Source organism: Athalia rosae, chromosome 6 (genome assembly GCF_917208135.1).
Source record: "Athalia rosae chromosome 6, iyAthRosa1.1, whole genome shotgun sequence".
NCBI classification, from domain to species: domain Eukaryota; kingdom Metazoa; phylum Arthropoda; class Insecta; order Hymenoptera; family Athaliidae; genus Athalia; species Athalia rosae.
The window spans coordinates 10502365-10517161 of record NC_064031.1 but is presented as its reverse complement, the minus strand read 5'-3'; the positions used below and the strand labels follow the sequence as shown (position 1 = coordinate 10517161).

At 36.9% G+C, this 14797-nt stretch overlaps 3 protein-coding genes across 33 annotated transcripts in view; 2 read left to right on the top strand and 1 right to left on the bottom strand.

Annotated features, from left to right (window-relative positions):
* Window positions 1-5202, top strand: part of LOC105688828 (ryanodine receptor) — a 30039-nt gene extending 24837 nt beyond the window's left edge. For all 31 annotated transcript variants that reach the window (XM_048657579.1, XM_048657565.1, XM_048657558.1 and 28 more), the window contains 12 exons: window positions 73-477; window positions 592-808; window positions 898-1756; window positions 1829-2037; window positions 2127-2373; window positions 2461-2742; window positions 2836-3122; window positions 3198-3258; window positions 3334-3612; window positions 3695-3851; window positions 3932-4097; window positions 4205-5202. In XM_048657579.1, coding sequence (XP_048513536.1) covers window positions 73-477; window positions 592-808; window positions 898-1756; window positions 1829-2037; window positions 2127-2373; window positions 2461-2742; window positions 2836-3122; window positions 3198-3258; window positions 3334-3612; window positions 3695-3851; window positions 3932-4097; window positions 4205-4367 — 3332 coding nt within the window. In that variant the 3' untranslated portion in view covers window positions 4368-5202. The remainder of the gene's footprint in view (window positions 1-72; window positions 478-591; window positions 809-897; window positions 1757-1828; window positions 2038-2126; window positions 2374-2460; window positions 2743-2835; window positions 3123-3197; window positions 3259-3333; window positions 3613-3694; window positions 3852-3931; window positions 4098-4204) is intronic.
* Window positions 5203-5558: 356 nt separating this feature from the next.
* On the top strand, window positions 5559-12648 carry LOC105688868 (poly(A) polymerase type 3). Its single transcript, XM_020853943.2, has 12 exons — window positions 5559-6036; window positions 6396-6631; window positions 6757-7000; window positions 7084-7188; window positions 7274-7424; window positions 7500-7711; window positions 7805-8102; window positions 8245-8421; window positions 8504-8625; window positions 8741-8914; window positions 9004-9105; window positions 9270-12648. The coding sequence occupies exons 2-12, from the start codon at window positions 6423-6425 to the stop codon at window positions 9321-9323; spliced, it is 1848 nt and encodes a 615-aa protein (XP_020709602.2). The 5' UTR covers window positions 5559-6036; window positions 6396-6422; the 3' UTR covers window positions 9324-12648.
* LOC105688869 (snurportin-1) lies at window positions 11893-14777 on the bottom strand. The gene is made up of 5 exons (XM_012405486.3): window positions 14468-14777; window positions 14121-14367; window positions 13861-14049; window positions 13294-13683; window positions 11893-13222 (listed from the first exon to the last, which is right to left on the bottom strand). The coding sequence occupies exons 1-5, from the start codon at window positions 14632-14634 to the stop codon at window positions 13157-13159; spliced, it is 1059 nt and encodes a 352-aa protein (XP_012260909.2). The 5' UTR covers window positions 14635-14777; the 3' UTR covers window positions 11893-13156.
* Window positions 14778-14797: the final 20 nt, after the last annotated feature.

Here is a 14797-nt window from a genome sequence, read left to right as displayed (position 1 = left end):
CACACTTATATTTTCAACTATCTTATAATAATCGTAACTACCTATACAGTTTTGTCATACTTTTATCGACAGATTGGCAGAATTATTTGAGAACTCAAGCTGGTAATACGACAACGGTAAATGTCGTCATTTGCACCGTTGATTACCTTCTTCGTCTTCAGGAGTCGATAATGGACTTTTATTGGCACTATTCAAGCAAGGAACTGATCGATCCAGCTGGAAAAGCAAATTTCTTTAAAGCTATCGAAGTGGCGAGTCAGGTGTTCAATACCCTAACTGAAGTAATTCAGGGACCTTGTGCCCAGAATCAACAAGCTCTGGCACACTCCAGGCTGTGGGACGCAGTTGGAGGATTCCTATTTCTCTTTTCGCACATGCAGGATAAATTATCCAAACATTCTAGTCAAGTAGATCTTCTTAAAGAGTTGTTGAATCTACAGAAGGACATGATCACTATGATGCTGTCAATGTTGGAAGGTAAATTTGTGAAATTGCAATCGAATTATTGAAGACCCTGTGATATCCTTCGAATTTATCATCGATACGAGCTTCGTATTTGGAACCTACTTTCAATTAATGAGATTATTCCAGGTAACGTGGTGAATGGCACAATTGGAAAACAGATGGTGGACACGTTGGTTGAGTCTGCGAGCAACGTCGAATTAATTTTAAAATACTTTGACATGTTCCTGAAGTTGAAGGATCTCATATCGTCTCCTAGTTTTCTCGAAGTTGATGTAAATAACGATGGCTGGGTATACCCGAAAGATTTTAAGGAGAAGATGGAGCAGCAAAAAAGCTATACGAGGTAAGAAGACATTTTTCGTAATCTAACAGATTGAGCTTTCGATGAAAAGGCCCGCGCACATCATTGAATATTTTCGTTTATATTTGTAGTGAAGAAATTGAATTCCTACTGGCCTGTTGTGAAACAAATCACGACGGTAAAATAGATTACGTTGCATTTATGGATCGCTTTCACGAACCGGCAAAAGAAATTGGCTTCAACCTCGCTGTTCTGTTAACTAATTTATCAGAGCACATGCCAAACGAGCCAAGGCTCGCGCGGTTTCTTGAGACAGCGGGCTCCGTGCTTAATTACTTCGAACCATTTCTGGGAAGAATTGAAATTCTTGGCGGTAGCAGAAAAATCGAACGTGTCTACTTTGAAATCAAAGAATCAAACATTGAACAATGGGAAAAACCCCAGATTAAGGAGTCCAAGCGAGCATTTTTCTACAATACAGTTACAGAAGGAGGCGACAAGGAGAAATTAGAAACATTCATAAATTTCTGCGAAGATGCTATATTTGAAATGCAACATGCCAGTGCTTTGATGGCTGTAGAAGAAAGCAGTGGTATCGGAAAGGCGAGAGAATCATCGTACACTTACATGACGGAAGATGACGATGAAAGAAATAAAGATCCCATCAGAAGGGGCATCCAGGCTTTTAAAGATGGAGTTTATTTCTTCTTCTCGATGTTTTCGCCTACGAATATAAAGAATAAATTCTCCGAAATGCAACAAATGACGATTCCAGAATTATTTATTGGCTTCTTCAAAATGATTTTCTATGCATTTTATTACTCCGGGTTTGGCGTTGGTTGCGTTATCAGATACTTCATGAGATTATTGCTCAGCTTGATGAGAGGTCCACATATCGACGAACCCATAATCGAGATCAAAGAGGAAGAAGAGAAACCCTTACGCCTGCTTCCAGCATTACCTCCAACACCCGATGAGTCCAATCTGCAGGTCGGTCTTAATTTTAATATTGCGAACAGTTATCGTACAAATTATATTTACTGTTCACACAACTTGCCATAGGTCCAAGCCTTTGGAATGGACATCACGAAAGAAGAAGGTGGTCAAATAAAAATAGCGCCCCATGAATCCGCTGCGTCTACACCTCAATCGAGTATGGAAGAAACTGGCGAAAGTACCCAAGATGAAGGAGCAGGTGACGATCATCCTCGTGGATCCGTGGATGGTACTGCCGAATCGGAGGGACCCGTGACCTTAGCAGACTTATTGGGGTATATTAATCTTTTCGATTCGTAATCTCCGCTATTCTTTGCTATTACAACTTCAATACCATGCCGCTATTATTTTCTGAATTTTGCAGCGGAGAACAAGCCAGAGCACAAGCCGCAGCAACAGCGGAAGCAGCAGCGGCTCAGCAAGCAGCAATGGCAGCTGTTGAAGCCGAAGCTAAACAAGAAACTACAACCGAACCCTCTACTGGATCAAGCATTGACCTTTCAGAATACACTCACCGCATCGTGTCTTTTCTTGCTAGGAATTTTTATAATTTAAAATACGTCGCTCTGGTATTAGCCTTCTGTATAAACTTCATGTTACTATTTTATAAGGTGAGGCATGATAAATAAGTGTGTGTACACCTTAAAACTAATGCTAAGTTTGAAAATCTTTAATTAAATTGTTTGTTTCTATCATAGGTCACTTCACTTGGCGAAGACGATGACGGAAGTGGTAGTGGAGACCCAATGGCTGACTTATTAGCAGAGATGTCAGGAGAAGGGTCTTCTGACGGGGATGGTAGCGGTGGAGAAAGCGGAAGTGGTGGCGGTAGCAATGGAAGTTCTGAAGAAGAGGGAGATCCTCTGGAACTCGTAGAAGTTTCGGAGGACTTTTATTACATGGCGCATGTAATGCGATTGATGGCTGCCATGCATTCTATCGTGTCTCTCGCTATGCTGGTTGCATATTATCACCTCAAAGTAATAAGAATAATATTAATTTCCTTATTCGGATATCGTTTTTCCCGAATGAGTCAATTTTCAGTATTTTTGTATCATTCAATTTCAACTTAGGTACCTCTGGCCATCTTCAAGCGTGAAAAGGAAATTGCGCGGCGAGTTGAGTTTGATGGTTTATACATCGCGGAAACACCTGAGGAGGATGATATTAAAGCACATTGGGATAAGATGGTGATATCTGCCAAGTCTTTCCCTGTAAACTACTGGGATAAATTTGTTAAAAAAAAAGTACGTCAAAAGTACAGTGAGACGTACGACTTTGATTACATCAGCAACCTCCTTGGAATGGAAAAAACCTCTTTCAGCCAACAAGAAGAAGAAGGCTCAGGATTGATACACTTGTAAGTTACATAATTATCGATTACTTTTTAACGGATGTGACTTGGAATATTCAATCCCGCCCTAATTTGTTCTAGCATTTTGAATATCGACTGGCGCTACCAAGTATGGAAGGCTGGTGTCACCATCACCGATAATGTAAGTGCAATCTCTAACAAAAAACATTTTGCTACTTAAAGACTATGGAAAATCGCAACACGATGATTGTTTCAGGCTTTCCTCTACAGCTTGTGGTACTTTACTTTTTCGGTGATGGGTAATTACAATAACTTCTTCTTTGCTGCCCATTTATTGGATGTCGCAGTCGGGTTTAAGACACTGAGAACAATTCTTCAATCAGTAACTCACAATGGCAAACAATTGGTATTGACTGTGATGTTGCTCACTATAATTGTCTACATATACACAGTCATAGCGTTCAATTTCTTCAGAAAGTTTTACATTCAAGAGGAAGATGATGAAGTTGATAAAAAATGTCACGATATGTTAACGGTACGCAGCTAATCACGTGAATATTTATTCGAAATATGATCTAGAATATCGAAATTTTCAACGTTAAATTATTGGCTTTCAGTGCTTCGTATTCCATCTATATAAAGGAGTTAGAGCTGGTGGTGGTATTGGAGATGAAATAGGAGAGCCAGATGGCGATGACTATGAAGTATATCGTATAATGTTCGACATCACATTCTTCTTTTTTGTCATTGTCATTCTGCTAGCTATTATTCAAGGTAAAGAGAATAATATTTTTGGAGAGAATAATAAATGCTGCAAATATTGACAACCTTTTTATTTTTTATTTTTCATCAAGGTTTGATTATCGACGCTTTTGGAGAATTGCGTGACCAGCTTGAAAGTGTAAAAGACAACATGGAAAGCAATTGCTTTATATGTGGTCTGGGAAAAGATTACTTTGACACGGTTCCTCATGGTTTTGACACACACGTGCAACAGGAACATAATTTAGCAAATTACATGTGAGTATTATTACTTCGTAAATTTTCGTAATTTTAACGAATTACACGGCCGTAAATGAATTTAGATTCTTTAGGGTTTTCTTCTTACGCCAACTTTCTGATTCCAGGTTCTTCCTTATGCATCTGATCAATAAGCCAGATACAGAATATACTGGGCAGGAGACATATGTTTGGAATATGTACCAACAAAGGTGTTGGGATTTCTTCCCAGTGGGTGATTGCTTCCGAAAACAAAATGAGGCTGTAGAGGAAGAAGCTAAGAAAAAATAAGCCTCACATTTTCGAATGATGAGGCAATTGTTTATTAATACTCTTGAATCTCCTCTGATACGGCGGTGAAGTGAGGTTTGTAAAAATTACGATTGGTTAGAAAATTCTATGATTTAAGGCGGTACCCTGGATATTCGAGTAATTATTGAAAAATTACACGAACAAGAAGAACAACTATTACCTCTCTACAAATCCAACCGATCCATTCGGATTGCTTTTTTTTTTATTCTGATATAGCAAATGATTTTTATTTTCTAATTCAGCCGACCTTATGAGTATCCTGGACTAGCGACAAGCTTTCATAAATGTACTATACTTTATCTTCAGATATTCAAACAATTCAAATATTTTTGTAACTCTTTAATACCGATCAAAGATATAATCTGGTAACAGTGGAATTAAGAAAAAAATAAATTCACAAGGTTCATTCGTATATAGATGGGTAAAGTTGCGATATTTTGATCGCCTTACTTCTTGTACTTTGAGCTTGGGTATAATCAAACAACTACTGAATTGATAGCACAAAAACGTAGGTACGTTAGCAGTTGATAGATTTAGTATTACATTATGGTTTCATTAATCAGCAAAACGATCAAGTCGTTAGTTTTCTTATATATCTATAAAAGCCGACGGAATTATTGTTAATTATTCACCGTATAAGATTGCCAATTTTGAAAAATACTTCATAATTAATTTTAATATACATAATACATTTTAAAAAGATAATATAAACATTGTACGCTGCAGTTTAAGATTATTATTGATGACTGAGCTAAAATGTTATATCGATAAAATTTGTCAAGATATTGTAAATAAAGATTTTTCAGCAGCGTTAGCAAAAACTTTCTGATGACAACTCACATCCACTTTCCAGAATATTCTTCAGGAAATCTTCAACCAACGGTCAACGCTATAGCTGTAAAAATCCAAAGAAAAACCGACAGCATTGAATGATATCATATCTATTACGTTACATTTCGGGTACTCGATCACTCTACAACTTCAATATGAATCATTTTTATTTATTGACACTAAAATATTTGGAATTTTAATTTAAAGAATAGATTTAGAAATGTCCGGGAAAAACTAACATTTAAATTTTCATATTTCGATATTTATTTCGATATGCGCACTTCGATTTCAGAAGATTCTCGACAAAAGAAAAACAGCTAGTAGTTCAGCCGTCACGTCAGATGACGCCATGTTGTATTGTAGATGATTATGGTGCGGGGCTTACGTGTTGTTTCATTATTTTCCAACAACATTCTTTAATTATTTATTTATTTGATATTCTGCAGAGTTTCTAGTAGTGATGTAAGCGTGCATACATTTATACCATCTCGATATAAGATATATTTTACAAGTTCACACCCGATAATAAATCGTCTAGAAATTACGATTCGTAGACTGATTTCATTCGACTGATGTGAATTTTACTGTTCCGAATTGTTTACAAGTATCTCGTCGTTACCTCGTGGCTAAAGCTTAAATTTCGCAATCCATATCAAGCATTGGAGTGTTTTTACTTTCAGAAAATTAGCACAGTTACCTCCTACGACTGGTGCTAATGTTTTCGCAATCTCCAAGTCTTTGTTTCTTTTTATAACCTTACAAGTTGGCTGATACTTCTGTCTTCTGAACATGTTGCATTTCTGACAGAGTCCCAAAGGTAAGGTGCTCACTTATTTTTTCAGGCAATCGGAATAACTACTCACACTCAACTATGTATCCTTTCTCCATATTATGTCTCCTCATTTAACTGGTGATTATTATTTCCATGTGTTGTATGATTCTGCTGAGAATTATAACCAACAATAATACATTGGCATTGGGAAATCTTAGCTGAACTTCATCATTCCTTTAGGTTGTGCACAGATGATATCTGTATAATTGTTGTTAATCATATTTCTATCTGAAATAACGGTATCATAGTCTGCAAAGGCATGCCTCGAATCATGTACTTTACCCAAAACTGTTACTTCCACATTTTAATCTTAATTACGAATAGCTTACATCATTTAATTACAGATAGTGAACAAATCTTCTAACTCCACAATGTGGTCGTCACAAAGTAGTGACTCTACCGTCGGAGGTGGTGGTTCAGCTGCACAGAATCTACGTACTTTGGGTATGACTTCTGCTATTACTTTGGCAGGACCAAAGCCTAGTGACCATCTAAGGACAAACGAACTTCGAGAAGCTCTTAAGCCTTACAATGTTTTCGAATCTGAGGAAGAACTAAACCACAGAATGGAAATATTAAGGTTCCCTCAAACCCTATTTCTAAACTCAAACTTTAGTTTTCACAGTTAGAGAGAATTTAATTTCCAGCTGAATTCAAGTCCTAAGTCTTGACACCTTCAACTGAGTTTATATTTTTATTCTCTAGCAAACTAAATAGCTTGGTAAAGCAATGGATAAGAGACACAAGTATAGCTAGAAATGTGCCTTCAGATGTCGCTGATCAAGTAGGTGGTAAAATTTACACCTTTGGATCATATAGATTAGGTGTCCACCATAAAGGGGCTGATATAGATGCACTGTGTGTTGTCCCACGCCACATACATAGGTCAGACTACTTTACGTCGTTTTTTGAATCGCTAAAGCAGCAATCAGAAGTTACAGACTTGAGAGTAAGCATAATACTTTTGAAAACTGACAAATTGTACAGCCATCAAATGATCTATTCATAAAAATGCGATCTATATTTTTTTAGGCAGTTGAAGAAGCATTCGTACCAGTTATTAAAATGAATTTTGATGGCATAGAAATTGATATGCTGTTTGCTAGGCTAGCACTCAAGGAAATCCCCGACTCTATGGTAAAGTATAAATAAATGCCTGTTGTTTAGATTCTCGACAGGTGATCGATGTGTATAAGGATCGTCGTGCTTAATTGAATTCCAGGATCTAAAAGACGATATGCTGCTAAAGAATCTTGATCAGAAATGCGTAAGAAGTTTGAATGGATGTCGAGTAACAGATGAAATCCTCCGTTTGGTGCCAAATATTGAAAATTTCCGACTGGCACTCAGAGCAATAAAGCTGTGGGCTAAGAGTAAGATTGTCAAATATCCATCACATATTGTAGATCCCAGAGCTTAGTAAAATATCACAGTTTAAAATGTTTCAGAACATGGAATATATAGCAACGTCTTGGGGTATCTCGGTGGTGTTTCCTGGGCTATGCTCGTAGCGCGAACATGTCAACTATATCCTAATGCAGTCGCTGCAACTCTAGTGCACAAATTTTTCCTCGTATTTTCACAATGGAAATGGCCACAGCCTGTTCTTCTGAAGCAGCCAGACACCGTCAATCTTAGCTTCCCTGTCTGGGATCCAAGAGTAAGATTATTTTTAATCTGAGTACTTTCTGCTGCAATTTCATTCCTGCATGTTTCAGTTATTTGCAAATCTATTTGTGACTCTATTCTATAGGTAAACGTTTCGGACAGATATCATTTAATGCCCATAATCACACCAGCGTATCCCCAACAAAATTCGACATTCAATGTTTCCACATCAACGAAAACTATAATGCAAGGAGAGTTCAAATCTGGTCTAGCGATAACCGAAAAAATTATGAATGGCACAGCTACGTGGGATAAATTGTTTGAACCGCCTAATTTCTTCGGCGGGTATAGACACTACATTGTGTTGTTGACAAGCAGTTTGACTTCGGAAGATCAGCTCGAATGGTGTGGATTAGTTGAATCAAAAATACGGCATTTGATAGGTAATATATTAAATAAATTATCTGGATTATGTAAAGTTCTTTCTTTTCAATTTGCATCCTTTTACTCTCTTCAACACTTGGTCATGAATACATTAATAATCCTCGAATGCCAAAATGGCGGAATTCTAACTTTGTCATACAGGAATTCTGGAAAGAAATCCACACATAACTCTGGCTCACGTCAACCCTGAGGTTTTTCCACCACTAGAGCCAGTACCAGACAGGCAATGTTCCATGTGGTTTATTGGTTTGATATTCGCTAAAACTGAGAACCTGAAAATTGACCTCACTTACGACATCAAGTCCTTTGCTGACTCTGGTAGGAACACTATTACACTTTTTGGAGTCAAATAGAATCACATCATTAAGGGGCTCTGACATCTTTGTACTATCTGTTTCAGTTGAAAGACAGGCCGATCAAATAAGTATGCTGAAGGAAGGGATGGTTATCGAAGCTAAGCATGTCAAACGCAAGGAACTCCACAATTATATTTCCCCTAGTCTAATTAAACGCGAACGCAAGGTATCATAGAAATACATACCTAATTTTTCCGCTGTAATAATACGTGACCAACAGATTTTCAGCTAGAACCAAAATAAAATGATACTAATCACTGATCGAATCTGTGGATCCATAGGTGTCTGTGCCTGGTTCGAACAACCAGTCAAATGGTAAATACGGAGGAAATGGTGCGGGTACAGTTTCACCAGGTGGGACGGACTTATCAACTAGAAAACGATTGTCGGATCAGAGCAGCGATTCTTATATTAAAAAACCGAGGATTCAAGACACGGAACATCAGATTACACAGGTGAAAGATAGGATTTATTTACAATATGTAATTTCTTGTTTATAGTTAGTGATGCGAATATGAATTAATCTTTGAATCCTTTCATTCAGGGAGAAGATGGTTCATTGGTCGTTGTTCAGTCTTGTGGTGAAGACAGCAATTCCGGATTTAGCTTAGATGAATATAAAGACAATACGCCAACTGCAAAAGACGTAAGAAATTGTATAATAACCCAAAACGCTATCTATTCTTTCATCGGAAAATTGGGATATCAGAATTCGCTTAGTCACTTCTCAGTTCGCTATTGTTGGAAAACTGTAATCATTGGCTATCGTATAACATTGATCAATGGCTGTTTGTGCACTTGACATTTCAGGAAGGGCCGACCGGTGGTACTGCTGTTGTTCAAGAAGGATTCGTGTGCACCTGACCAATGCACGACTGTTATCTGCCACCAATCCAAGGATGGTCCTCTGGGCTATCTAAAATGTAAGCACTTCTCACATCAACATCCACTGCCCCTTATGTAAGTCCGCTGTTTCGTAAAACATAATGCCACGTACTGGAGAAGACGGGCGTCGAGAACACACTTCTATTCGTTACCGATATAGTGATATTAAAATCGTTTAAATCTACGTCAAGCGATGATATAAATGGTTAGTGCCAGGGTGACCGTGACGCGCGTTTTCATGAACAAGGTGAATCACCGCTTCCGGTTTCTTCCAGTCTATTCTCTGATCTCTCCCCTGACTCTCTTGCTTTCTTTCTTCTTTATCTATGTTACTATTCATAATAGCATATCATTGATCGATGAAATCAATTACTAATTTCTTCTGCCATTATCAATTCTAATCCACACTAATTACCATAGATATTAGATATAAATCATAGAGAAATGTCAGTTTTTTGGCTATCAAACACTTTTGCGAACCACTGGTGCTGATTAGGTATGTCTCTGGTAAAATGCTGTAGAGTACGCACCAGTAATAGACGTTGAACATAATTTCGTCTAGCAGCATCTCAATGGTTCAAAAAAGTCGAGTAATCACACTAGTTGTGGCCATCTGGTTTAATGACTGTTGAAAACTATCACATTCATTGATAGATTGTTCTATGATTTACTATCCAACTGATGGTTTTAGTGTTATAAGGGCAGCGGGTATCTAGTTGATGATTTCCAGATTGTTCTACTCTCACGATTGAGCAAATTCTTTCAGGTTGATTATCACTGATATTTCATCAACTCAGACGAACACATACATAAAATCACTTTGATTACATATTCATATTTTCTAAACTACATTCAATGATTAATCTGGAGTTACGAAAATGAAATTCAATTAATCATACAGCGCAGCTCCTGATAGCACGGTGCTTGCAGAGTGATATATTCATCAAAATAGACATTGATGATTTTTTTTAACCAATACCGTTGTGTATCGATTTGCTTTTTCTTTATTCATCTGATCTTCAGTACTTTGACTTTGCGTTATACATGGACTGTGTGGCGAAAGAAGTTCTATGACCCCTTACCTGCCTCTGTCTCTTTGTAGCTGCGATGTAAGTTTGTGTAAGCACATACTTATCGAAATAAAGCTTATCAGTTGAGCTACAGTATTCGACTAATCATTTCAGATCATAAGATAATCAGCCAAAATTTGTTTTGTATCAAAAATAAGTTATTATGTTACTCCCTGAGCGCTGTGATCCCCTGTAGCTGATTCAGAAAGTTTAATCATACAAATGCTTATATTTCATTAGAAATTGAAAAAGTGATTATTTTTTTTTTGTCCTACCAAACAGACTTCTCTGAAATCCAAATATACTCTTGTCCAGGTCAAAGTGTGTCAGCAGCACTGAGTTTGTTATTTGTGGTAGTCACTTCACATACGTATGCTGTACACAGCGAAATTTTGGAAAAATGAATCATCAATTGTCGGCACATTATTGTTGAATGAGTTCGTGCAGATAAATTCTGTTATTGTAGAACTTCATTCACAATAAAACTTTAATATAATTTGTTGCAGTCTTTTCTATATTTATTTCTCATCGAACTATCACCAATCTGGTGAACTTATTGAGAAAGTGGAATGAACCTATAATAGATCCTAAAAAGTTCCAGGTTTTGATACAATTAGTTTGCTTCTAAGACCTTGTTTTGATGAATTTTCTCGATCGCTCAACCACGCGACAAGTGGTACTTTCAAGTGCAATACGTTTTTTTCTACTCCTTTACAAACATGGACCTTCTAGGCAAAATGTTATTGGAATCTTAAGAATTAAGTGAACCATTACGGTAATAAAATTCTTTGGCTCCACCAGTGTATACCCAATACTGCTGGGAAATAATCGCTCGTATTATTCAAACATTTTTATTTATTGTCAGTTTCTTATTTTAGTTAGGTATCATCTGACAGGTGTCCTTCTCTTATCAGATAACTTGGCGCTACTGAAATAAAAGGCTACCTTAACAAGGCACAGCCTTGGCAAGCGATAGAACATTCTGTTTGCATTAAAGAATAAACATGTGGTTCTAAGTACTACCGTGCATTACGTGGTTTGAACATCATTGCGGCAAATTGATTTGATTCTACATGGACAATTAACGGAACCGGTTTCGATGCAGTGTATCATTTGTTTGGGTATAATGTATTATGAGGAGAGAAATTCGAATTGACATTCCATTATTTTCGTTGAATTTTTCAATGAAAATAAATTGCAGTTCTTAACAACACGACCTTGAATATATTAATAAAAACATAGTCTGCAGCTAGATAGATTTCCAGAAACTCGTTAGAGTTGAGTCTTTCAGCAGCGCTACGTGCGATAAAGGTAGGGCACACGTATATTGTCACTAGATTTCTTAGATTTCGCGGGTATGTACGGAATAAAAGATTAAGTAAAAAAGAAAAAAAGAACTCGCTGTAAGTAATAATAAAAGTAATGATAACGATTTTTAGTCGACTGGCATATTGAAACACACTCAGAAAGACACTCAGTCCATTACGTCAGTTTTGAATTTTATATTTTTAATAACACACAGAAATATATATGTATGAAAAGCGTAGGTAATCTGAATTTTCGACTAGCGTTGTAAGAAAGTAACAGGAAATTCGGATCACCTACTGTAAATTCCGTTAACAGAAAGAATGTTTACCTATTGCAACAAATTAATATTCATTATCTAGAGATGTGGCTTCATTAAATTGCGAAATGTATACGTCGATGAACGCTTATAACTCTTACATCTGTACTGAACAGTTGTGGGATCACTAATATAATTCTTCTCGTAATGCTCTTGCCGTCGTTTAGCAATTTATCAATTACTATTTTGGATTCAATTACCGATGTTATTTTTCCCTGCTTGCAGTCCATGAAATATTTAATTTACTCTCATTAGCCACCCGTGTCCTAATGTCACATACAACCATATCTCTTCGACTTTGATTGTACACACTTAAACACTGGGATAATTTGATTTTGCATTATAATGTACTTTAAATATGACGGATAAATAAGTATACCGCAACTATTTCAGCAATAGGTGTTAACGGCTTACCGTGACTATTGCAAAGAGTTACACTCTATTCATCGGATTTAATTTTTCATGTAACAATGACTGGATACATGGTTCAATGTGCAGTGTGGAAAGACCTTTGAAATATAGAACAGCACAATCGTTTACCATTTATAATATTCCATCATCTGTACACTATGTATCTTTCTTAAATAAATAATAAATGAATTTTCTTTTATCTATGAGTTTTACTCATGTCTTCTTAGTCCCTCCTCTTATCTCTCGGAGAAATCATAGAGTTTAGCCAAAATTATCTAGCTCTATTGTTCAACGACATAGATAAATTCCCAACTACGATCAAATCACTGTGGCTTTGGAAATGTACATTGTTTTTAAACGAACAAACCGTCGATTTCTAGTCCCTAAGGGCTGGTTGAGGTATAAAACTAAAGCATACAGATGATCAGAGTGCTTTTGAATGTATTTATACAAGTAATAAACACTAGTTCATGATAATGAACAGTCAATATTTTTTTAATTCGGAAATACCTTAAATAAAACTTCAATTCTTGTCATAAATAAAACTCTAATTCTAGTCATAAATATTGAAATACCTATCTGCTCTCAAAAATGATGCCTGACGTAAAACTGTCGCATAAACTTGTAGCATACAGAATAAATCATATAGCTAACACTGTTTGAAGGACCAAATAATGTGGTCAACCCTGAGAAGCATTCATTCAAATTCAAGCCATTTCTTCGGTGCTCAGGACAGTCTCACAATCAGTGAAGCCCATGTTGGCGGTTTCCATCTGCGAAAAACTTTACCAGTTAATTTGTTACCTAACACTGAATTACAAAGGAATTGAGAAATAAAAACTACCAATTCGTCCAGTTGCTTATCATTGTGCTTGTTTTTCTTCTTCTTCCTCATTGTATTTTGCTGAATATAAGTTCTTATGTCTACATAATCAGTAGGCCTTTCGTATATATCAGGCGGAAACTGAACTCCGAATATATCAGGTAGCATGAAAGGCTTCAACCAAGTAACGAGAGGCGTGCGACCGTGCGTGTAATGCGCATCTTTATGATAGAAGAGTAATCCGTCAATGATTGGAAGCGTCGATAAATCTGTTATAATCGTAGATACTTCGGAATTGCAGGGGTAATTTGGTAGCGGTAAAATGGGGTAGCTATTCAAAGGCGTTCCTCGCTCCTTTAGTCCTTGTGTTTCCTCAAGTCGCGTTTGTAACCAGAAAAAACGAAACTCTGTCTGAAAAAAAAGCAAAGTCAATAATGTACATGGACACAAGTCACTAACATTATTTATTAGCCGTGAAGCGTATCAACTTGTGGAATCCTATCATTTAAATGCATAATGCAGATTTTTATAGAAATTCACAGTATTTGATCATTAACAATTAAAAGGGAAAAGCTGTAGTATACCTACATCACAATTGAGAAGTGGTTGATTGGACCAAGCTAAAACATCGAGAACATAGTAAGTCTTGGTTTCCTTCACCCAAATGCAGTCTAAGATGGTGCAGCTCCTCTTGTACTCTTGATAAGTACCCCCGGGTAAAGCAGTACTGAATTTACCCAATTGAATTCCTCGTTTACTATAGGCTCTAGTTGCACCCTGGGTATGATCACAATTTACCAATAATTATATGGCTACATTTATAATTGTCATGACAATAGAACACAAACCTTACATGCAATTAGAAGTACTCTACGTCCCAGTGGACAGGGAACCATCCACCACTTGTCAGAAAGGTCTGGAGGGATTTCCATCATCCATTCGGACATCATCAGCTGATTTGCATAGCATGGATTTTGCCTGCAATGCCGTTGGCTTTCATATTGTTGCACATCCATTTCCTCGTCATTATGGTCATTGCCTTGCAATGCTGCATTGAGAAGTCCCCGTCCAGCGTTGAAAGATGCATCTCTATTCCTGTAAATACCTCATCAGATCTTCAAATTCACAACAGTGACCAAATTTCATACAAAATATAATAGTTTAGATGGCTAGGTTGAAATGCTTGGGTGCGTACTTTTTTTGTTCAAAGAGTAAACGTTGACGTCTGATCTCCTGGGGCTCTTCGTATACTTCTACTTTTAGATTATTTTTTTTTGTCGGCTTCTTGTAAAGTACCGCTCGTGAATTCGCTGTAATTTTATCATCAATACTCACTGAGAAATCCAAAAAATTACTAGCCATAACACTCCGAGAATGACGAAATATTCTGTGCAAACTCCGTCGTGTTTTTGGATTAGATGGTGGGTTGGAATCAACAAATTGAATTCGTTGGTTGGAATAAGTTGGAATGTAGGATTAGTTGGGATTGGTAACGCAGTCTCTGAGTAGAGTAACGTGAATGAGC